Source organism: Aedes aegypti, chromosome 2, assembly GCF_002204515.2.
Source record: "Aedes aegypti strain LVP_AGWG chromosome 2, AaegL5.0 Primary Assembly, whole genome shotgun sequence".
NCBI lineage: Eukaryota > Metazoa > Arthropoda > Insecta > Diptera > Culicidae > Aedes > Aedes aegypti.
In genome coordinates this window covers 217,887,086-217,912,809 of record NC_035108.1, presented here as the reverse complement: position 1 = coordinate 217,912,809, position 25,724 = coordinate 217,887,086, and the positions used below count along the sequence as shown (strand labels likewise).

Sequence of the window (25,724 nt, the reverse complement as noted above, 5' to 3'; positions counted from 1 at the left end):
TTACATGAATCAATAGAAGAACAACTGAGAAAATAGCTGGAGGAAACCCTGGAATGATACGTGGATTTTTAAGTAGAAATTACTAAAGCTAGTATCATTTGAGTAGGTACTAAAGAATTTCCCTGGTGCAAATTCTGGAGAAATAATTGACGAACAATTTTGAAGGGATCCCTAGAAGAGTTGCTAAATGTATTTTAGAAGTAGTTGCTGGAGAAATCAGTAGAAGAATTGTTGACAAGAATCAAATGTAATAGTCGCATAAAATTTTATGCAGGTATCTCAGAGCAGCCTCTAAAATTTTGCACCAGGACTCCTTCAAAGGAAAAAATAACTTAAAAAAGTGGCTTAGAGACTATTTAGATGAAAAAAGAGACTTTAGAAACCTACCATTAAAATTACAAGCTTTTTAGAGAGTTGCATTATATAGTGATCAAGTCACTTGAAAGAGACATGCTACTAGCCTTGGTATTGAGAGTGCCAAGGAGTGAGGGTTCGATTCGCGCTACAGTCGGAGGAAACTTTTTGCCAATCGGAATATTCTTCACTGTTTCACTGGGTGTTATTTGGTCACGTAGGCAGTATGTTTTAACCTGCTCGGCTCCAGAGATATGTAGATTTATATTTGCGTTCTATAATCAGAACGATATGTATGCAAATATTATTGAAATGCGTCGATAAATAAGTGCGGATTTTTCTGAGTGTTGTCAGTTTATATACCATTTGACTGAAGACGGTGTAAACTTGTTTGATTAAACAAGTTAATTGGGAAAAACCTGGAGCCAAATCAAAAATTCAAATCGTTGATTGATTGGGTCGGTATTCCAATAGCTGACCAGTTGAGAAAAAAAAATGGTATATATTTTTTTTTTATAATTTTTACATAATCTTCTTTTTTTCTTGGCATTACGTCCTTACTGGGACAGAGTCTGCTTCTCAGCTTAGTGTTCAATGAGCACTTCCACAGTAATTAACTAAGAGCTCTCTTTGCCAAAGTTGCCATTTTGGCATCCGTATATCGTGTGGCAAGTACGATGATACTATATTCTCAGGGAAGTCAAAGAAATTTCCATTACGAAAAGATCCTGGACCGACCGGGAATCGAACCCAGACACCTTCAGCATGGCTTTGTTTTGTAGCCGCGGACTCTTAATCACTCGGCTAAGGAAGGTCCATCATCTGAAAGCTTCTTATTTTAATTTTCAGGAAAATGTAAAAATTACAATTTTAGGAAAATAAATAAATAAAAAAAAATTGGAGGCTTTTTTCACGGAGTATGAATAGACAAAAAAATAAAAGAGGGTTAGAAATAAACGAAACGGTTAACTTGTGGCCAAATTTTGAACTTCTAGTTTTGGTATGCAAATATCGAACCTGGAGTTGCCGGAGGCAGATAAAATCAGTAACCAACAAAGCAAAGGGATCATCCATTCGCCAGGGAGCGTCTTGAATAACGGCGACGATTGCTGTATAGCTATATCAACCACAGACGCGATTATGCTTTCAGTATTTATCAAAAGAGAGCCGAGTCCACATGCGCACCACAGACAGACAGGAGCAGTCGCTATGCATTGACAAAGCTCGAGCGGAGGTCGAACAATTTCTTACTTCGTCGTTCGTCGCTGACTGAGCTCTCGGGGTTCGCCTCTTGGCAGAACCAGTGCGGAGCTTTATTTGGATAGGCGCAATTGGTGAAAGAAGTCGCGTGCGATCAGCGCCATAATTTAAGACACTTTTTGAGCTTCTTCACTATATGACAGTACAGTTCTTGACGCACATCAACTGACCAAGAGTGTTGAGTGTTTTACGGCCCGCCATTAGAATCTGTGTTTTGTGTACTTAGCCTTAGCTTAAAGTGTGCATTAACTAGAACCGGGCGTTATAAAACGTATCTACAACGGCAGTGCTGATTTCAATTCATAATCACGCGTTGCCAAAGAAGCGGCAGGTGTCAAACCGAGTGGTAGTGTGTGAGGTGTTAGGAACTTAAATCCGTTCAAAATGGATTACCTCCAGCAAATGAACCTAACGTTGTATGATCTGATCAATGTTAAAGGCGTAGGTGAGTATCGATTCTTCAACTTGTGAATGAATTGCCGAAAAGTGTCGCAAAAAAAAGCATGTTGTCGGGAAGGCCGAAGCAACTGAACAAATAAGTAGTATATGAGTGAAAATACGTGGGTGTTAACGAGAGTTCTTTTTCAGAGTCATAAGAAATTATTTGACTTATTCATATTCAAATATTCAAAATGTATTAGATAGTCTTCTACCTAATAATGTAACATTCATGTAATGTGACTTTTTCTAAGACACAAGATGTCTATTGACTTTTATTATCTGAATTCAAAATGATGAATGAATGGTTCCTACAGTGTATGAAAACAAGTGACAAATTTTCAAATGTGTAATTACTAATTATTTAACCAACTTGTAATTATAACAAACGGATGCAAAAAATCTGTTATTCTGTAATAAACCAAGTTCATTGTATCCAAGGGGGTATCACAGCACACGTGTTGCATACCCAAAACATCACACCGTTGACGTCACTGGCACAGTTCGGACGTCCACATCAAGTAGAACAGAGTGCGAGAACGATAAAACAATGGCTGTTAGTATTACGTGAGCAAAGTGAAAATTGGCGCAACCACGAAACGGATCTGCTAAGTACTCTTTCGACCGTGGACGTCCTTGGACCGTCCCGTCCAGTCCAATCTAATGTGATAAACCCTGCAAAAGCCCGCTTTCCCACATGACTACTGATTAGGATTGGTTAGAGCCAGTTTAATTACACGCCGTGGCCGGACATTGGTCGAATGTCCCCAAAAAATGGTGTGCTCAATTTGTGATGAATAATGGGGAATGCTCAAGATGCTTGAGCTCCAAGCGGATCCGGTTGCCTCATTTTCCAACAGTATTTCACAAACGTGTTAAGTTCAACTCAAGAGCAGTCGAGCCTCCAAACTTACAAGGCCATCTGTTTTGAGAATGTGTTTAAAATCGTCATTTCCCAATGATAATTAATTGAAAATGAAGGTTTGTACAAAATGTTATTCTAAAAACATTTCTGAGAGTTTGATGAATCATGGCAAAGAAAATACATATTAGCCATGAAATTTTATTAAATACACATTGAAATATACTTCGCAGTTCAACAAAATTTCATTCAAGAATCGCTCAGTTGTTGATAATACATGCCGAAAAAATGACCTCGTACAACACGAGCATTTAGATATTGGCGATGGATGATCGCGCGACAACCGGTATCCTAAAAATGGGCAGTTCCAAATATAGCAATAACAGTCTTCTAAAAACATCAATGGTTGATTTGACTTCTTTTTTTTACTAAAAATTATCTTTTTTTCTATCTTTATTAACGAGATTTTCAGCCCCGGGCTGATTTTTCTCGGGATTAACGGCTTTACTTCACTTTGAAGGAATTATAATATTTATGTCGTAATTTGACTATCTCGGGGATGGGATTCGATCCCAGGTCCTCGGCGTGAGAGGCGTGTTTTAAAAACATTACACCAGACCCGACCCCTTCAAATTACCTTTTTGTTGTGAAAAAAAAAAAAACTTTCGGTAATTGGCATCTACATGGTGGAACAGAGCAGTTAAAATTAATAACAAAAATCGTTTTCATAATAACGATTAAATTTTTATTGACACAGTAGTCGAACAGTGTAAAAAGCATCGCTTTTCGTGTATCGGAACAAGTACGACGAAAGTTATTTTCTAGATAACTTTATTTACACATGTATAAGGTGAAGATGCATCAAATTCAAACCTCGAATTTTCAAGAGCACAAATATAGAGACAACCTTTCGTGCTGAGAATTTGATCGCGAGTGAGCAGTAAATTTTCAGCACAAACGGTTGTCTAGTTCTCTAGATTTGTGCTCTTGAAAACTCGAGGTTTGGCTTCGATGCATCTGCATCTTAAGAGGAAAGATCTTAACTTTGCGTAGAATCAAATCAAATTTAACCAAATTCAAACGTAACCTTCAAAACGTTTACAATAGTCGTGTTATTTTGAGAGTTGTTGTACATAGAGCTTAGTTAATGTTAAATTTGAATGAACGAACACTCGCATACGCTCGTCATACACAACTACATCTAAATTATTGCACTAATCCATTGAGCGTGAAACCACTATAGACCAATCCAATTGCCTGTGTAGTAGTGTAATGTTGACAAAATTTTCTTTGTTTGCTGTGAGAACTGTCACAACATTGCCTTCGTTTGCTGTGAGAAAGAAAATATAAACAGAACTGCTGCCGAACATTCACTTCCTTGTTGAACTGACGTTGGCTGAAATGACGTCAAACCATCGATACGTTTTCATTCTGAGAAAATCGACTTGTGTAAGATTGGTCGTGCGTTGGTAGTCGTGGCAGTTTGCTTGTAGACCTCTATGTACATGATCTGACAAAATAACCTGCCTGTTTTCAGAATTTTCGAGGTTAGATTTTGTGGTGTCACGAACTGGACGTACAGTGGCTCAATCTCATTTTCGTACGGGGCACTGTTTTCATATCAAGTTGGTATAAATCTATTAAATGGTGCATGGACTTCGATATACTTTATCAATAATGAAGGTTATAGGTGTCATCTATTGTTTGGCAATGACAAAATGTATTCATTTGCTTAAATCTTTGGAATAATGGAAAAGTATTGAGATTGTGTCTATAATTGACCCAATTCCATATTCGTACACCTCAAAAAAAAGAAATATACAGCATTCAAAACTAATTTTTAATGGACTAGATGATTACTTAAGCTCTTTGTTGTGTTGTTCAGATGCAGTAGAATACATTTGGAAAATTTAAAAGCGGACATATTTAAAACTTAAGTAAATTTAAGAAAAACACCAGTTTTCCCATGTTTTTTGCTAAAATATTCGGTAAGTCGAACAATAAATTGCCTTTTTTTCAACATCACTTCCTTAAGAATGATAACTGCGAATATTGCACAAGTTTCAAAAAATTATAATCAGTTTTAGAGTAGCTAGGAGTGGATATCGACAACTTATACTTTTGAATCATAGGTAGTAAAACATTTATAACAAATCCAAAACCAAAAATTTTAGTCAGTTTCTTTATGTTTGGCTCCTAAATGTATATACATAATCCATTGTTAATGTTCCTATCAAAACATTGCGTAATTATCATTTTTAATTTACATTTTACTACCAAACATGATTATAGAGATTTAAAGAATAAATATTATTGCCATAACCGCAACACAAACGTTTTTAAAATGATGAAAACAACAGGATATATTCTATTAAATAGAATATCAATGCTCTCTGCTCATTCAAGTCATTTTGTATTTTTCTAATAAAATCAATAAATTACAAAATAGGGTGCTATTTTGAATATAATTTGAATATTATTTCAAAGATAATTGAATATTACGATGACATCAATTATGTGGAGGTATGTACAGCGTAGTTAAGGGGACTTTATTGTAAAACGAAGTTCGTAGTTCAAATTATTTTTACAGACAAATTCAAAATTAACATTTACCTGTTGTTTAGAATTTTAGAAGAGTTTTGAATTTATGGCACAACAATTTTCTGAACTCAAAAGGGATAAAAACTGTTTATAATTTCTGTAAACTATATATATTTCAACTAAATTTCTATCAGAGCTTACGAGTATAATCTATAGATTGAATCCAATGACAAAAATAAACGTTATTGTTCGAATTTTAGGATTTACAAGCAAAAATCATTGGAAAACTGGCATTTCTCATAACTTTACCTAAATTTCATATATGTCCACTAATAAATTGCCCAAATGTATTTCACTACATCTGACCATCATAATAAAGCATTTCAGTAATCAAATAGAGCTTCTAAATTTAGTTTTGAACGTTGTGCGTATGAATTTTGGTAGGTGTACGAATATGGAATTGGGTGGATTTTAGACATCAATTCAATACTTTTCTATTAATCCAAAGATGAATGTAAATGGAAACATTTTGTGATTGGCAAGCAATAGATAACACCTGTTACCTTCAATGTGGATAAAGTATTTGTAGCTCAATACTTCATTTAATAGTTTTTTACTAACTTGATGTGGAAACAGTATCCTGTACGAATATGAAATTGGGCCACTGTAGATAATCACAGTTTGCACACTTTTCTGAAATAAGTTAGCTTGAATAAGTTGTCTCGATATGATAAGAACAATATCGAAGGAAATATTTCATCATTTTCGCTCACTTCAATTTGAAGTCAGTGTATTTTTTAATTTATTTTTATGAACTGACGTTAAAGGTTCCAAACTTCTAGTTACTATCTAAGCAATCTTGACAAGTAGAAAATATGAATCTGTCTATCACGGAGAAGAATCGAGCTAGTTTGAAACATCAATTTTTGTTGTTGATTTTCAAACTAGAAATTAGGTTGTTCCTAACCATGAAATTGTTGCTACAAACTACTTGCTTTGTTTATATCTACCTTGAAAGTTATGGTGTTTTAAAGTAAACCATTTATTTTGATTCGGCATTGATTATGGTTGAATAAAATTAAAATACTAGATAATTTTAAACAAAACCTTATTTATTTTTGTTACAAACTGGGTTGTTTATATGCTCCAAATATTTTGCAAAACAAATCCCAAATTTAAGTTTCAATAAACTAAGATGTGGTTCGAAATATTAAACAACAATGTACTAAATATTTAGATTATCTTGTATTATTTTCACGGAGATAAACTGTTAGTCTTCTTATTGATAAGTAAGCCGGATTTTTTTTGAATATCGAATGGAATAATGCGTACCATTTCGTATATACGGTGCTATTGGTTCACTTGTGTGTATTATTGGGTAAGTATACCTTATTTATTCAAGGATACTGACATTTATGCCACTTAATGTTTTTTTTCATTTTGCTTTAGTTCAAGTTGCCGCAATGCATCTGAGTTGACGAATTTAGAGGTAAATTTTTAATTTATACTGTGCAATAAAGCTGCAAAAATGTATGTGTTTTGCAGATCATACTTCCGGAAAATTCAACAATCCCCTACCCAGGACAACACGAATTCCTAAAGTAGAGATCCAGGAGTCAATGGGTTGCTCAATCGGACCACATCAAGAGCTGTTTGTAAGATAATGAAGAATTTTATAGCATTTATTATTATTTTAGTTTTGGAAAAGTGAACAATAAATTTATGTTTATCATTTACATTTTTATCTTCTTAGTTTTATGATTTAAAATGAAGCAGGGTTTTCTACCAGCAATGTTGTTAATATCAAATAAATTTGTTTGCTCCACACTTTAATTTTGTTCTTTCAAACCACTTTTCTTTCTTTAAAACAAACTGATATATTAGTTGTTTTTACAAATGTCAAAATGTCAAAACAACAAATTCTTAGGTTGTTTCAATTGAACAAAATTGAATTTTAGTTTGTTGCAGCCAGCGTACATAATAGAATCAAAATAAGATTTCGTTTGTGCAAATTGTAATATAAGATATTGATTGAAATTAGGTGAAATTTGAATGCATTTACCATTTTTTCTTCTTTCTATACTTAAATAAATAAAAATGGAAAGGTGTTTGTGTGTCATGAGTTGGCTTAAGAACGGGTCGACTGATTTAAATAACTCTTTCACTGTTGCATTCGTCAACGACTCCGATTAGAATAAAAATGGGAATTATTTGATGATCCTTACTCCTCACATCTTGTATGGAATGAAAAGGTGTTGTCTTATCAATAAGCGACTTATGAAAGTTTCCTTTAAACGTTTGGACATATTCATTCTTTTCTTTTCATCAAAAACCATTTAGCGATTTTCTCAAATAAGGATTGTCCTTTGTAAGTGACCTGTATTTGAGGCTAATTTTTGTATTAAGGGTGATCAGTAAATAGTTGACAAAACGATCCAAAATTAAACTCTTTTAATTCCATCAGAGTGCGACTTCCTTAAGAAAAATTTATGAATCGATTGATGTTGATTCCTTTCACAGGAAACAATAGGAGCTTTTTGCCCCATTCTGCCCTATTTCGGTGGAAAAATAGTAGTACTGAATTTTTAGGAGACTAAAAATCGTGAAATATTTTAACACACAAATATTTTAACACTGGTGTTAGTAAATGAAGAGGAATACCGTAAAACGAGTTAAATTTGATAGTTTTTTGAAAGAAAATCTGACTATTTCTGCATTCTGTTTCAGAGCCTCTCAATTTGTAATTTTAAAACAAGTACTGGAATCAGGGATTGGGTGCGACTCAAATCTCTTTCGGTGCTACACGCGCTGCTGCGAGATAGCACCCAAAATTCGAAAAAGACGTGCAGGAGTATTTTTCTCTGGACTGCACCCTGGCTGTGCTGACTCGCAATGTGCTTTGGGCTGCATAGTATCGAGTTGTCTCATTTTCACTCTTTGTGTTTCGTACACGCGTAAACAAATTCACTTGAATTCATTTCATTAATATGTAAATATTAATAAAACTCTTAAACACGTTGAACATAATTCGTCACCACCTTATGTTTCAGACTTTACCAAATATGTCAAGATCCACAACAATAAGATTTTGCAAAGCACTTATTAAGCTTGTCCGCTTTTACAGCATACTTTGTTGAAAATATTCTAGAGTGGATTTTGTGCTTTCACGAAAGAGAAGAGTAGAGATTGTGCTTTGCTTTGTCTCGCACAAAACCAAATTGTCTCCTGCGCCTTGCTTTGAGTTTACTCGCAAAGAATGGGAGACGCACAATCAATTTCTAAGTGGCAACCATTTTTTTTTTAATTTCTTTATTAGTATCATTCCAAACATTACATTCATTATTTCTTATATCTAGGTGTTCTGTGTTATTAGACAACACTATCATCCTAATTTGGTAAAACAAATTTAAGATTTAATTAATATTTTGTTAACAACATATTACATTTCATTTGCCGTAGCAGTTTAGATTTTTTACAGGTGAGTTGATTTCACCTGCTTATAAGAGAAAAAAAAACGTTTTTAATATACTTAACCTAACTTAACCTAAACATATAACGCATTAATCGTGGCAATAGAAGATTGTAACGATTTTTGCCTGAAATTATTGCTTATTTTATTTGACATTTGTTCCAATGTTTCAACATTGGATATTCTATGTAACTCATTGGTACTATACCAGGGAGGAAGCCTCAGAATCATTTTCAAAATTTTATTTTGAATTCTCTGCAGAGCTTTTTTCCTGGTATTACAACAGCTAGTCCATATTGGTACAGCATACAACATGGCTGGCCTGAAAATTTGTTTGAATATCAAAAGCTTGTTCTTAAGACAAAGTTTTGATTTTCTATTAATAAGGGGATAGAGACATTTTACATATTTGTTACATTTGGCTTGAATGCCCTCAATGTGATTTTTGAAAGTTAAATTCTTATCTAGCATGAGCCCTAGATACTTAACTTCATCTGACCAATTTATTGGAACCCCTCTCATCGTGACAACATGTCTACTTGAAGGTTTCAAATAAAGAGCTTTTGGTTTATGTGGGAATATTATTAGTTGAGTTTTGGAAGCATTAGGAGAAATCTTCCATTTTTGCATGTATGAAGAAAAAATATCCAAACTTTTTTGCAATCGACTACAGATGACACGCAGGCTTCGTCCTTTGGCGGAGAGGCCTGTGTCATTCGCAAACAAAGATTTTTGACATCCCTGAGGTAACTCAGGTAAGTCAGATGTGAAAATATTGTAAAATATTGGTCCCAAAATGCTGCCTTGAGGAACACCAGCTCTTACAGGAAGTCTTTCAGATCTGGAGTTTTGATAATTAACCTGAAGTGTACGATTTGACAGATAACTTTGAATTATTCTAACAATGTATGTTGGAAAATTAAAATTTTTTAATTTTACAATCAAACCTTCATGCCAAACACTGTCGAATGCTTTTTCTATGTCTAGAAGAGCAAGATCAGTAGAATAGCCTTCAGATTTGTTGGAACGGATCAAATTTGTTACACGTAAAAGTTGATGAGTAGTCGAATGTCCATGGCGGAATCCGAACTGTTCATTGGCAAAAAATGAATTTTCGTTGATGTTTTTGGCACTGCACTGAGTTTTCGGACATTCCCTGACTGGTATCTTAGTTATCGTTTGCAGTTGAAAAAACGCGTAACAACTAATTTTTGATGCACCTACAATTTTTCGTATAATTGAAAGTCGATTTTCGGGTTTTGGGTAACTTTGACAATGGGTATGTCCACATGAGGAAATCCACAACCAAACTACTGTTTAACATCATTGCAAATGGAACTGGATTGGATAATGTTAGTAGTGAGCAAGGAATTGATTTGAAGAGCTAAAATACAACATTTATAGAAAAATTACATACAAAAGTATTTTAAGTTGAAACAAACACTGTTATAAGTGTTTTGAAATTCAAATGAGAATATTTCGAACAAAACCGAAAAAAAATTCTAAAAATCTATAGGGCCTTGCATTTCTCTAAGCGTTTACCGTTATATGTAAATCTCTGACTGATTACAAAAATGGCCCCATATTGTAAAAAACGCCTTTTACTACAAAATTTGAAATTGTTTTACCATAACTAGTGTGGGAAAAATAGACTAATTTTGACAGTTTTCGGGGTAAAATAAGTTTTTTTTTGTCCAAAGGTCCAAAAATTTTATGTTGCCAAATCGAACGGGCACTGTACTGTGAATGCATTGTTTAACTAGAAGACAAAGCAGTGACAGTTATTTTGAAAATGTGCTTTTCCAACCAAATACGTCAAAATAGGGCTAAAGGACCAGTTTCCTGTGGTTTCCGAAGAATGAAATCAACATCCAACGATTGATTAAGAATTCCTAATTTGCAATGTTTTTTGTCGTTTTGACCACTGTGCAACATTTCGGTGGTTCCCTTTTTCCACTGTCAGCTGAATAACCGGTGATAATCAGGACGTTTGTGAAAAATAGCTTCGCAGTTGAATAACCTGTCCGCGACACTTGCAGCAATATCGCAAAGCACCTAATTAAACTGTTTGTGGTGCTCGTGAAGTGTCATCGAAGTATTTGCTGAACGATTAACAAAGTCGAATTTTGATTGATCTATCTCGACAATAATGATAAGTTTTAATAACAGCAAACTGAAACATCAATATTCGACAAACTTTGGTGGAAACAGTCGGTGACAGCTAGTCTAATGGCCAAAAACCACACAATGAAAATTGAATCAATCAATAAACTGATATGTTCACAGTGCGTTGCATGTATACGTTGCGGGGATACGGGAAAAAATCAAAACTGGAAGATCAAACCATTTAAGCACCATGGAATGGAAGAAAATGTTTATCTTTGTTAATAAAGCTGTAATTTGCAAAAATAGCATGCGATATACGCATAATCGCAAAACTGTCTTAAGCGACAATTTCATTATTTGTCATGAAAACTTTGCAAATTGTATTTAAATTGCTCCTGATGATGCCAGAAGTTATTTGCAAATATGGCACTTTTTTGTCGTAATTGCAAAAGTGACTTATACGCCTTAATGCATAAAAATGTTTTTCGTTTTAAAATATTGAATCTGAATAAAATTTTGGAAACTTCATTTTGAATATATTTTTTGGCTGGCGGCAAAATTAGTTCAATGAAAGAGGGCCGAATATTCTGTGAAAATAAATATGTAAACTTTTCGCAGCTACGCTAATGAGTGATAATATATTTCGATTCAGTTCACATAGCGGAACCGAGTTTATCGAACTCATATAAAAAGTAGTGAGCACGAGCCACGGAAAATATGAAAGATGTCCATATGGTACAGTTATCATGATAGGGTAAAGTGGGACAGCTCGTTCATCCTAAGGAAAAGCTGAAAATATCATGAAATTTTTGAGTCTTTTTCAATGGGTACTCAATTCATCCCATAGATGAAATTATAATGATAAGAATCTGTTCAGTGCATATTTTCTTCAAACGTTTATCTTCATTTCAATTTCACTCTAGAACATTCAAAAACAATGAATTTAAAATTCATTGATTTCAAAGAATTCATGCAATTGAAAAACTGCAAAAAATAGGTGACAGCATTTAATGTATGAGTTGTAGTTATTCTGAGGATAGAAAATACATATAAAGACTAATTTGCCTTTATTTTTCAAAATGTACAGATTTCTCAACTTAGTATGTAGTTCAATGGTTGTTTGTATGAATATTTGTTGTATTGACTGATATAAAAAGGCCAGAGTTTTGCATCAAAATCGCTTTAAAAGCAATTTCTTGCAGTTATGATTCTATGGCCAACGGTTTCATGATACCAAAATTGAACGATCATTGTATAAGGCGGCGTCCACAAATTACGTAACGCTCGAAGGGGGGGGGGGTAGGCTCAAGCGTTACGACTCATACAAAATTTTTAAAATTTCCATACAAAAAGCGTTACGGAGGGGGGGGGGTCAAAAAATTTCAATTTTAGCGTTACGTAATAAATGGATGTCGCCTAAGTTATTTTTCATTGTTTATCAAGGCTCCGGCAAAAAAAATCGCATAGCTTATAACATAAAAAAATATACATAAAAAGGTAAAAAATGTTTAACACTGTCAAACGGTTGTACAGTGCACTATAGTCGAATGATTCATCAAGAAAATAAGCGCGTAATGTTTTGTTCTGCATGTCGAGCCGTAAACAATCATTATACTTCCAAACAGAACATGGAAACGTGCGTGTTTCTCGAGAACGTTTATTACAAATCAGTAATCCGCTTCAGCGATGCATGCTAAGCAGCCAAATGTATGTGGATATTTCAATATAACAAACTTCGTATTTGCTTGTGAAGTTTCGAAGGTACATTAAGAGAGCATTTTTAAGATTGAAACAAGGCACGAGAATGCCGCAAGGTCAGTTTGTTTTGGTTTTGGTTATTTCATAATCTCTGTCAGCAGGTTTAAATGAAAAACACATAACTGAAATTGAAACATTAACTATTGACAATATTTTGAACCCTGGGTTCGCACATTTATTTCCACACGTTTAGATTATGTTTATGACCAAAACTTCGATCATTTTTTAAAACTAAGTGTCTTCTGTAACGTTTTACTTCAGTGTTCTACAATACTGGAGTTTGCATTGTGTGTTGAAAATTGAGTTTATATAAGATTATTTTATACGCTACATTCGATCATTTGAAATAATAACAACTTTAATAGGATTTTGAGTAAATGAAATCAGCTGAATTTCAGGAAAATAGAATTAATTTATTTTTTACTGTATTTTTAAGGTAGGTTTGCGAATAAAAAAAAACATTTTTCTCTCAAAATGCCTTCCAAAACGATCTGAACAGAAGAATAATAACTTGGAATATATGTTATCAAATTGTGCCTATAAACAATTGACCCGAACAAAGCAACTTACACAAATGGCATTTTTCTAATGTTTATAGCGTCAAAACGATGTGCTTCCATTCGCGGAATGTTACATTAGTGGGCATAGTTTAATTGAATAAGGAGGTGTTGTCACTAAAAAAGGAAGGCCAAAAACGCTGCTAACAATCGTTTTTGCTGTGTCAATTTGACAAACAAATTGATTGTTATTAGAGCAACCGGAATGTATTGACGACATAGATAAAAAAATAAAAACATTTCGATGATAGGATGTAAAAGAGTAGTGCACAGTTCTTATTCATATGAGTACGATCGATACTGCAGAATGAGATGATCAGTTAGCACTAACGTTGAACGAGTTAAAACATCCCAAGCAAGAAGTGCGAAGAATAAGAAGGAATTCAAACACTGTCGTTGAGAGAGGATCAAAAAGATTCATAATAAAAGGGAGACTGGATCGATTTGCATCAATTTAGAAAAACCGGTATATAATGTATTCCACCAAGTCACGTAACCGATTTTGTTTAAAGAACGAAAAAGATTATATAGTTCAACAGATTTTTAGGTGCACATTTTTTAGAAGAAACGCATTTTCTCAACCATAAACAAGCGACCTTCGAGTAGGACACATCCAATATCCCTATCGTAAAAATATGAGGAAAATGCAAAAAAGTTATAACTTCGGTTTGATTCCTTTTTTATTGGACCAGACATTTTATACTGGAAAAATATGCTAAATACGCTGCAGGTAAAGGTATACGCTTTATGTAAATCATAACTTTACGACTGAGACTACCATTCCGCGATGAGTTCTCAAGTGGTTTCTCGAAAATTTGGACAACACGTGCCGGTCGGTATTTCTGAAAATCGATAGCAGACCGGAACTCGTAAAATTCCTGTTTGCAAAAGGGTGTGATTTGCAATTTAGAAAACAGGAACAATTTCGGAACCCGCCAAACACCTTAGTCGGTCTACATGTTTACAGACCAGCACGTGTTAAGTTATCAGCCGACTTGAAACGATGACACATGGCCAGGGTGCGTGATGGCATTGAACCAGTTAACGACTGTTAAGTGTAGCATGTCTGCAGAAGAAATGTCGAAAGGAAACTACTCTATGCGTGTAATTTCCACAGACGCGTCATATGACCGCCGGACTGCGACTGATTCATGATGGTGTTTACCAACTTGTTACTTCTTTCAACTTTTAAATTAACCTCTCGTCTCAATCGTCTTCTGTTTCTGTGTTTTACCGCATCGACGCTACTTTCGTGTTGCATGTTCATACAGTCGAGGTTAGATAAGTCTGCGGTACTCTGATTAGGCTTCTGTGAGATTTTTGAGTGCATGTTCAAGGTTAATTCGAACGTTACTGTTGTAGGTGGACGTTCAATTACGGTATTATTTCGCTAATAATTAAATGGATATATGTTGAAAAATATAGATCAATACGGTTTATGAATACCGTAAAACGTGGTATCTTTAATCATCGGTTCGATCCGTACACATGATACTTTAATTTTCTGTTGTTCACATTATGAAAACAAGATTTTTCCTACAATTTAGTTTCATTCGAGTGTAAATTGTTCTTCAAAATTTATGAATCATGATGATGAATTTTCGCAAGGGCTATTTTCAAATGTATTCTAGGCCAAACCATTGCAGAAGGTTCTGGTAGAATTTTTGTTGGAAATCTTTTAAAAAATCCTAAAGTAATTTATGATGATTTTATTTTTCAAAGTGTGATATTTTCAGGATTAATTTCATAAAGAATCCCTGAATCGTGAAATAAAATTAACATAAAAGCTCTTGTGGAAATTACTTGCAATATAGTGGAGAGGTTTGAAAGAAATGGGTAGATGAATTCTTGGACGAATCTCTGGAAACAAAGGGTAGGCCGAGAAATATCCTTAGTTTACTGTTAGTTGGTAATCAGAACAAATTGTTAGAGGTCCTCTTTTAGATATCCCTTTCGGGACGAACCAGCACAATTGTGCTGTTCGGCATCCATGCCATTGAATGATTCTTTAAGCCAATAAATCATTGTTTTACCAAACTTTTTTGATTTCGATTATTGAATTATCATTGATACTTGTAATTAAGCGCAAAAACTTTTGTTTACATCGTGTTTAGAAAACACCAGCTCAGGGTAAACAAAATGTAAACAAACATCGTAAGAATTGAAAAAGTTTTATCTGTCGCAACTTTTCAACTATTCGTTTTTTCTAGATATGCACAGATACTAATCGAGAGTGAAAGAGTCATTCTTTGAAATGGTGAAGACCAAATGTGAATTGATTCACACAGCAAAAATTTCTGGAGAGACAAAGTGGGACCAGCACAATTGTGCTGGTGCCGGCCCTTACCCGGTCGATGTTTGTTGTGGACTACCAATTTTCATTTTCAGTATTTTGATCAAGTTAAGTGGTTGAATCTGGTTCTAATGTCCACAATAGTGCATAATATAGTATTGGAACTTGAATGAGTGGTTTTTTTTTGTAAGAAATTGTGCCATTTGGCGTTGCATGCTAGTCCGTTGATTCGTTTGATGCTCCCTTCAAAGGTCATAATCGTGCATAATGCTTACCAGGAAACTTTCCATGGTAGGGTTGACAGCTAGAAGTACCCAAGTAACCGAAACGAAAAGGAAAACAAAACTTACGAGTATGGTCAGGGGTCATTAAAACATTACGTTCATCATTTAGAGGAGGGGGAGTCAATGAAAGTGTGGTTAGGTATTAGGTTAAAAAAAATTAGGTATTCAAAAAGCGTGAAAGATGGGGGAGGGGGTCTAGAAATCCCGAAAAACAATGGACGTCATATTTGAATCGTCCCTCAGAGCTTTACATTTTCCTTTGTAAACTAACGGTCACACCGATTGCGCAACTTTAAAAATTCATGGCAAACAAAAAAGCCTGCTGATCGCAACTGTCTTATGGATTGTCTTATTAGAAGCATTGTCAGTTTATTAATTTTCAAATCTGATAATTTTCAAATAATAGAATATATTCGAAAACAAAATTAATTGTTTCATGTAATTTTTCAAATAGCTGAAATATATGTAATAATTTCAAAAAGCAAATTCATGCTTTAATATGGTTAATGACCTGATTTTGACAATGCGTTTTTAAAAGGGTTTTTGAATTCCCTGTTATATGTTAGCTATTCGTCTTAGTTCTTTCACTCCTACCAAGTACTCAAAACTAATATTATAATGACGTAAATTCAATTTCAAGCAAAATACTCGATGCAAAAAATAAAATAAAGTAAATTTGATATTGGGGGCTAGGTAGCCATAATAGTAAACTCAGCAAGACCATGCTGAGGGTCGTAGGTTAGAGTCCAGCCGGTCGAGGATCATTTCGTAAAGGAAATTTTCTCGACTTCCCTGAGCGTAGAGTATGATCGTACCTGTCGCATGCAAAATTGGTCGATTGACAAAGAGAGTCGTCAGTTAATAACTGTGGAAGTTCTCATGAGTAGTTGAGAAGCAGGCTTCTGTAACGCCAGAAAGAAGAAGAAATTTGATGGTAATTATTTGCGCTTAAAAATGCGTCTTGGTAATCAACGGACGTCGGGCAAGGGTCCAAGTGTCTCTAAAAAAATAAACTTACTTTTCGAGTCTAGTACATGACTCTGATAACGGCCTTATAGTGGAGGTCAAATTACGCGTATCTGTCGAAAGATACAAACTCTAGTGGAATTAAATGGTACAGTACTAAATTCGGTTTTCTTTTGTTTATAAGTATTCCACTAAACAATTCGAAGCTTTATAATTATTTTAAATTTTAATTTTTATTCCATAAATTATTTTTGAGAAAAAACATTAATTTTTGAGGATATAAACAAACATATCAAAACCAAGATGCTTTGGTTGAGACAATAAGTTATCACACATGTATGTTTACCCATTTTTATATGACGTAGACTAGTTCTTGAATTAAAGCGATAAACGTCATCGTCACCTAATGCTTTGAATCTTAGAGAGAATATGAAGTATTTTCATATCTCGTACATTGTTTTCGATCAATTTATAAAAAAATCATATATATTAATCACATGTAATTAAAGTATTTTTTTTTCAATTTTAATGCACATAAAAAAATAAATTATTTCTGAATTTTTGGGTCACCCTATTCCACGAAAGAGCACCCTAATACGAAATAAAAAAATACGGGTCCAAAATTTTTCAAAAAGGTATGACTGGAACAATTTAAAAAGAAAATTAAAAAAATATATTTTTTTTTCGAACATCGACCGCCTTGGGGACGAACCAGCACAATTGTGCTGGTCTGAATTTGACCCTAAAAAGTTCATAGATTGATAGAATAGCCAAAATAAAGAAAGTTTTGTTCTACGAGATGATGATTTTATAAGGTAAATTTTGAAATAATCACTCAAATATGGTCCGTCCCGAAAGGGATATACACTTTTTTTTAGAAAAAAAAATCCATCAATACATTTCACTAAGAACACAAGAAAAAAATACTCAGTAAAAGGAGAGACAATTTTATAGACTTTCTACGATATTTTTTCACGCAAATCAATAACATTTTTTTTTAATTTATACAAAATGTTAGGGAGAAACCTAGGAGAATCAAAAATTAAATGCATTATCTGATGATGGAATGATTTAATACAATGTTTGCATTAGGCCTTGTTTTGCGACGCGGATAACGTTTAAAGAAAATTCTTATAGATTTCCCAGCACTAGAATTGGATGATTTTGTGGAATATTTTTAAAATAAAAATAAATTTTAATTGAATCAAGACGAAATCTGTGGAGAACATCCTACTGCACATGTCATTACTGGAATTCTTAGACAAATATTTGCTACAATATTTGGGAAATTCCTTCAGAAAGCCTTGAAGTAGTTCATCAAAGAATCATCGCTTGATTTCTTGGCCTAACTTTTTATGTAATTTCTTGTGTTTTTAATTAATAAGAATTCCCAAAAGAATCCCAAATTCTTCTTAGACTACTTTCTTGAATGAACTCAAAGAGAAATCTCAACAAGAATTTCGAAACAGATTCCTAGGAGAATATTTAAAAAAATCAGCGAAAACAAGTGTTCTGATTTTTTTCAATGATGAATTTTTCCAGTAATTTATTTACAAAAGCTTATTTCAGTCAATTTTCAAGGAATATATTTGGGATACTATGCATCACCCTATGGATTCCCGCGATCCCGAGATTTAAAATTTTTTTTTAAGCCAACGAACGGCCAACTTTTAATCAATATTGAAAATGTGGATGCATTATACAACATACAGTTATATATTGAAGTTTTATTATATATGTTAAATATTGTGAATTTGTATTCGGAAATTTAAGCAGAATGTAAACACTTTTACATAAAAGATCACATTTCTAATTTGAGTGAGCTTCGAAATTATGTTTCAGATGATTTTTGATCTCCTATTAATGGTTTAAAGAAAATATTATGAACAGCTAAGGTACACCGGGGAAAGTTGAAACGAGTGGGGCAAGATGAAATGCAAGATTTTGATAATGATGCCAATAAATTTAAGCAGATTTTTCTTCCCTATAAGCTCGTTCCATCTTTTAACTTAATGTTTCTGGAATTAAATTTCTCACCATAAATAAATTTTGCTACGATAGCTTGCCATTTCATCTTATCCCAGCCATTTCAACTTGCCCCGGTGTACTTCACTCATTTTATAAACTTATCATTTGATTAAAAAAATATACTGAATTACAAACTTATTCTTCTAGTACATGACTTTTTATATATTTTTTTGAAGATACTTTTTGAGATGCTTCCAACTCCTCCTCTTAACAGCAATCTTTCTTACAGTTTTCTTTCATGGGACTAAACATTACTGAACGTAAATAAATAAAATTGGTGCTCACTATGTTCTCTATTTATTGAAAAATAATAACATCTAACTTGCTGACTTTCGATGAAGTCTGTTTTATAATCAGATCATTATATATACTAATGGAAGTTCATATAGGGTGTCCTAGAAAGTATGGGAATGATATCAAAGGGTCAAAACCAAGTCCTTAATATTACGTTCAAACATTTAAAAATCTAAGATTTAAGATGCCTATCCAAAAGTATAGATATTTGACATAAGTAAATTTGAATTTCTTTTAAAAATACCTGAAAAGCTATGATTTTTATTAAGTTACCTTATGTAGAAAGAAAAACTAGTTTTTTTTTTTGTATTTTACCGTTTTGACAAATGTTTTGTAGAAAAGTCAGAAAAAAAATTAAACAAATGGAATACCTTAGCTACAATGTACTTAAATCCACCACATTGAAGGATTTTAATGAAAGCATCCACTACTACAGGGGGTTTCAGCCTTTTTGGTTCGCGGAACACTTTTTGGAATGAAATTGTTGCGCGGTCGTCACTCCGTTTGAAATCCGGATTTTTCTTATACTATTAATTGACTCTATAATTTCTACGGAAATTAAAATTTATGTTTGTCAATCTTTCATTAATTTTACTTTAAACTTTTCTCTCAAATCTAAAAGGATTTCTGTTAGCTGATTGAGTGAGCTTTTTTTTATTTCAGGCTTAATCTGTGACAATTAGGCATCTAAATTAAACTAAATTTGTATTTTCGTGGCTTGAAAATGCCAGAAATAACTTTGATTATGAAGCTTTCCTACTTTTGTTTCAGCTCGAGCAACAGAGAGAGTTTTCTGTAGCGAAATATTTCTTTCTTAAGCCTTCATGAATGTGTTTGAATGGATTAATCACAAGTTCAGCACTCATGGAAATATCCATTATTTTGATCACAGTGTCAAAATTCCGATTATTATCGAGTTGCAGTGATAGAAAGTGGCGAACATGTCTGCTGTACCAGAACAAAAAGAAAACAAAATGCTCGCGAGCATCAGATGGCTGATTTACACGCCTCATTTATGCTCACGAGTAAACGAAGCTAAAATGCTTCCTGAACGTGTTATCCTCAGAGATTTTTGGATTTCAAGGTTTTGGACTAAGCCCGGTAGTTTACTATCGATTTGATGGATATACAATTGATATGTCTGACAAAACCGTAGTAATAAATCACACCTTGTTCGGTTATTCGCTAGTAAATGTTCGCCAAGTTTTTGCAATTTCATTCTGTATGTTCACCCGAGAATGCGGGTACGAACATACTCACACCAAGCCTGTTCACGAGTCTGTCATGTTTGTTTTGCGTTGGTTTACACGCTTGCAGTGCTTTGTGATGCGAACATTTCAACCACTGGTTGCATATATCTCAGATATTTTTCGACGAGGATGAGTATTCCGGCAAAACTTTCGAAATATTCTGTCGGGAATATTGTATTTCTTCAACACTAAAGGTATTTTCTATACTTAATACATGGAAACTCTATTTTGCAGCTAAAACTGTCTTACACAAAATGTATGGGAACATTTTCGTCGACAAAATCTTTGCCCTAATGCTCAGCATTTTCGTAAAAATATACGAAGTACATACAAGTTGAACAGTTATTGAGATTTTGGCACCGTGTGTATAAGACCAGAGGCTAAAACCGTGGTCTTAAATGAAAATTCGATCGACTGTCGCAACCAATGAGTAGCTAAACGATCAAATTTTCAGCCGGTTCGGTTGTTTTGTTCCTTAAATTTTTACTTTTCAAAATACTAGGTATAGCTTAATTTGATATAATTAAAAGCGTATTTTGAAGCAAAAGGTTGAGGAATTCTAAGGCATTGGTACAAATTTTCAAAACTGTTGCGGAGCACCTGCCAAGGCTTCGCCGAGTGCCAAGTGCTCCGCGGAGCACGATCTGAAAACCGCGCACTACTAGATAGGTTTTGACAAAACATAAAAGTAGGGTCTATGCTGGCTAGATAAGAATTGATTTTCTAAAATAAAAAATATAAAAGACTATTTCTGATTAAGTTTTATTAAGGTTTATTAAGGCTAATTAAGGTTTTGCGGGGTCATTGCATTGAAGACCAGTAATATTCAAATACATGTTCAGTTCAGTCAGAGTGGACCAAGTGAAAATCTTGAATATCGACCAAAATATACTGGTCCAACAAGCGGGTTCTATCACATTCCATACATACACAATAGAACTACTATAAACTCCTATCGGACTCTGAAATTTACTTTAAAAAATGCAATAATCAATCAGATCAGTGCTTTTTAACACTTGATCCGCTCTGTCTGCACAGAAATTGTTGCAATTTCTGACCACCCATCCAAATGGTAAATGGTCAAAAATCAAAATCAAATGCTTCGAATTAAGTATTATTTATAAATTGCTATTGATGGATAAGTAGAAAAATCATTCGATGACGAAAAATCTGAAAAATCTCTTAAATTGTTTTTCATTCCCTCGCATTCCTCAGCGCGCTGATCATTTTCGCTGTTATGGTAGTAAGCACTTGGTCCTCTCTGACTGCACACTTTTATCGATTTTTATTGATCATCCAAAGTAAATTTGTTACATATCTCTCGTAGTTTACAGCATTCATCAAATCTGGTCAAAGTGAAACGGATCCAAGGTAATTTCGCATCTAATGAGAGAATAATCCAATTTTCTCATGTTTTGTACTTGGTCCCCTCTGACTTAACACTGACCAGATAGCCTTACTACATAAAGAATTACTCCATGGATTCCTCCAAAGTTATTTTATAGCAGCTACTACGGTGGTTTCTTCATACATTTCTTAAGGAACTGTTTATAATTTTTTCTAAGGTATTGAACAGATTTTTTTTGAAGAATTCTTTTGCTTTCTTAGGATTCCTACAACAAATTTCATCAAGATTACGGTGATTGCTAAAGGGATTAATCCAGAAATCTCTCACGAGTTTTCACGACCTAAGTAACCAGTGGATGAATAACTAAAACTAGCACTACTGTGTAACAACTGTGAAAGTTTATCTAAAGTAAAATCCACCTCCACCTGCACCGTTACAAAAAGATCTAAATGATGAAATTGTCTATCAAAATTGAAAACAATCTATTATTTCAGCAACGGAGTCCAGAACTCCGGCACCGTTGAACCAATATGAGTTATATATGAATCATGTAAACATGATTCCCGATCGAATGAAGATAAAAGAAATCGGTTAACATTTGACAACATTATAGTTGTAAAAAAAGTATGGAATCATTTGGGGATTTTTAGCAGTCACTTCTCTAATAAATAAAGAATATTCAAATTATTAATGAAAAAAAAAATCATGGACTATTGCAGAGATTTCCAACCAATCCGCGGATCCTAGAAGGCAGTGACGATTTTTCAAGGGAGTCCGCGAAGGCATAAAGATTGTTTTTTCTAACAGAAATATTAGTAGTAGAACGCTAGTGGCGCTGTTACAGTGGCAGGTACGAAGATACTCTATGCCCTGGGAAGTCGAGAAAATTTCCAACCCGAAAAGATCCTCGACCGGTGGGATTCGAACCCACGACCCTCAGCTTGGTCTTGCTGAATAGCTGCGCGTTTACCGCTACGGCTATCTGGGTACCTAAAGCTCTCAGTTAATAACTGTGAAAGTGCTCATAAGAACAATAAGCTGAGAAGCAGGCTTTGTCCCAGTGAGGACGTAATGCAAAGAATAAGATAATATAAGCAAGCCAAGAATAGAATGCACTTCGAAAATCACCCGAAAATGTATATTATGCCATAAAGTACACCAAATTGGCCGATATATTCTTGCAACAGGTGTTCCACTTACGCTGGACAATGCTGCATAAATTAATGTTTGTATTGGGACTCCCGTTGGCAACAGGCATTTCCTTGGGGCATGGTTCGGCTGGAGAGGAAATTTCACACAATTACCATTCGAATTCAATTCCATTCTTCTTCATTCTCGCTGTTTTCGTTTGCAGAGGACACTATCGACAAATACCCGCTGATGGCTTCACCGGTACCGAGCTCCATACTAATTGCGATCTATCTGTATGTTATCTACAAATGGGGTCCGAGGTAAGTGTGGTCGGGGCTTTTGGAGAAATATATGCCAAAATATGACGCACGGCGATTGGCAACGGGCTAAGGGTACAGTAGCTAGACGGTTCAACGGTTTGTCATCTTTTTATTGTCACTTTCAGCTATATGGAGAATCGCAAGCCGTTCAATTTGAAGCTGATTATAGCTGCCTATAATATCTTCCAAGTCGTGGCGTGTTCTTATTTGGTGATGAGCGTAAGTTTGCCTACCGGAATACAAAGCAGGGGTTTCCAATCATGAAATAATTTCTATTCGGTTCTTTTTGTCTCCCCCTCCCTTCTGTTTTGGTGACGCACACGTTGTGCAGTACATTAAAGTAGGATTTAAATTTAGCTTCATCGGAAGATGCACGCCAAAACTGCCGGTCGAGGAGTACGAATACGGTTACGATGCGGTATATTATGGCTGGCTGGCGATGTGCCTCCGGATGGTGGAGTTTGTCGAGACCATATTCTTTGTTCTCCGAAAGAAGCAGAATCAGGTGTCAGCGCTGCACGTCTATCACCACATCAGCACCTTCCTGATCGTATGGTGGAGTCTTAAGCTCAGTTTGTGTAAGTAGAATTCAGAATAGATTATGCATTACGAGTAGATCATATGTACATAGTGGGATTCACCAATTCGTCATTAGGCGATGGCATTCGGTTGGGGTTCTTTTCGACAAGAAAACTTCCTCGTCTTGAATGACAATGATAAAGGCAAGGAAATTCCTTCAATTATCAACTATTGACGAAGCATCGTATCGAAGAGGCAAAGATAAAATTTTCAATCGTATTTTCAAATGTTTGAAGGAAATGTTACAATTTGGGTAATTTTGTGAAAATTAATTCCAGAATCAGGGGACCTCTCGCATCGAGGATCTAGGTTCGAATTCCATTTCCGAGATATTCACTCATGACGATAATATTACAGTGATCTGTGTGACAAACAAATTTATGGTCCAAAATGTAACTATCGTGGCACAAACTAGGATTTTGATTTGTTAGGGATTAGGGAACCGAATTGCATCAATATTGAACTATTTCGAACATTTTTTTCTTTTACGCGACTCTGATTTTCCGCAGAAATTTCATCAGAATGTAAATTACAGTTTAGAACCCAACTTCCAATATTGAACCGAAACTTGAAAGGTACTAATAGTAGGGCAGCTATTTTGAGTTACAAACTTCTTATAGTTTTTAGTGACAAAGCAACTAATATTTTAATTTAAAATTTACCTTCCTAAAGCCACAAGCAGCTTTTTCAAGATATACAGGTATCGTTATTATTGGCGTCATAGCTGCTTTATATTTTATTATAGAGTATCCCTTCTGTTCTTTTAATTATTGTTTTGCCCTTGAGTGGATCAAATTCCACACACGGGGGGAACTCCCCAAAAAGAATTGGGCTAGACTATTACAATGAAAGCGTTATCTCTGACGTTGACGATTTCTATGAAGTTTTGATTGAATCCGATTTCAAACCATATGGAATATGGAAGGAGTTCAACAAAATCCTACATATACTTTCTTTTGTCCAGTGTTTTACATATGTAACCCAACTTTTTTTTTCCTTCTTACAGCCTATCAGGAAATGTCCATTATGGTGCTCAACTCGATCGTGCACATCATCATGTACTCATACTATTTGCTGTCCTCGTACAAGGTGTTCCATCCGTTGACGCGGCGTGTGAAACCTGCGATCACCATCATCCAGTTGGCCCAGCTGGTGACGATGCTGGTTCACGTTTACGCAGCCCTACAGCCAACTTGCGCCGCCAACAAGTTCATCTACAAACTACACGCCGTCAATCTCGTCATCCTGATCAGTCTATTCAGCAACTTCTACATACAGACCTACATCAAGAAGAGCCGCAAAGTCAAACAAAGCTAACAACCGAAGGGGGGCCTCCATCTCTCTAATGCGTTGCTGTACCACTTTGTACATTGGATATGTGTTTATCTATTGGTCATTCTGTTTTCCCCCACGAATGACCCAATATGAGAAAAAAAGTGAAACTTACAAGTCAATATTTGAACTTTAAGCAGCGCGCGCTCCTCTCTGATGCAATTTACTATGCATCACCGTACAAGGAGAGAATACACTGATTTCAGTCGCGACTTGTCTGGTTTCCTTGAAAAAACGCTTCCCAACGTCAAAAGTAACAAAGTGTGATACCATGTTGTAACAATCAAAATTATTAAAAAAAAACATAATATTTAGGTATGTAGTAGTTGTCAATATACAGTTGCTGTCATATTCAGTAGTTAGGATAAAGCAGTGAAACAATGTAAACCACCGACACACTTGAAACTCATTCAATATCACACCTCCCTGCTACTTATCTGTTCATACATATTATGCCACTACTGACTGGGGCGCTTCAAATACCCTCTTCCATGCATTATCCGAAAAGTTTTGCGCACCATTGAGCGTTGGGATCAAGGCCGAACTTCGATTGA

At 34.6% G+C, this 25,724-nt stretch overlaps 2 protein-coding genes across 3 annotated transcripts in view; one reads left to right on the top strand and one right to left on the bottom strand.

Moving 5' to 3' along the window:
- LOC5575621 (oxysterol-binding protein-related protein 9) overlaps nucleotides 1–25,724 on the bottom strand; it is a 251,354-nt gene that overhangs the window by 162,625 nt on the left and 63,005 nt on the right. The window lies entirely within an intron of this gene.
- Nucleotides 1,515–25,564, top strand: LOC5578329 (elongation of very long chain fatty acids protein 1). Its single transcript, XM_001663786.2, has 5 exons — nucleotides 1,515–2,059; nucleotides 23,163–23,259; nucleotides 23,385–23,478; nucleotides 23,591–23,837; nucleotides 24,845–25,564. Exons 1-5 carry the CDS (start codon nucleotides 1,999–2,001, stop codon nucleotides 25,153–25,155), a joined length of 810 nt encoding a protein of 269 aa, XP_001663836.1. The 5' UTR covers nucleotides 1,515–1,998; the 3' UTR covers nucleotides 25,156–25,564.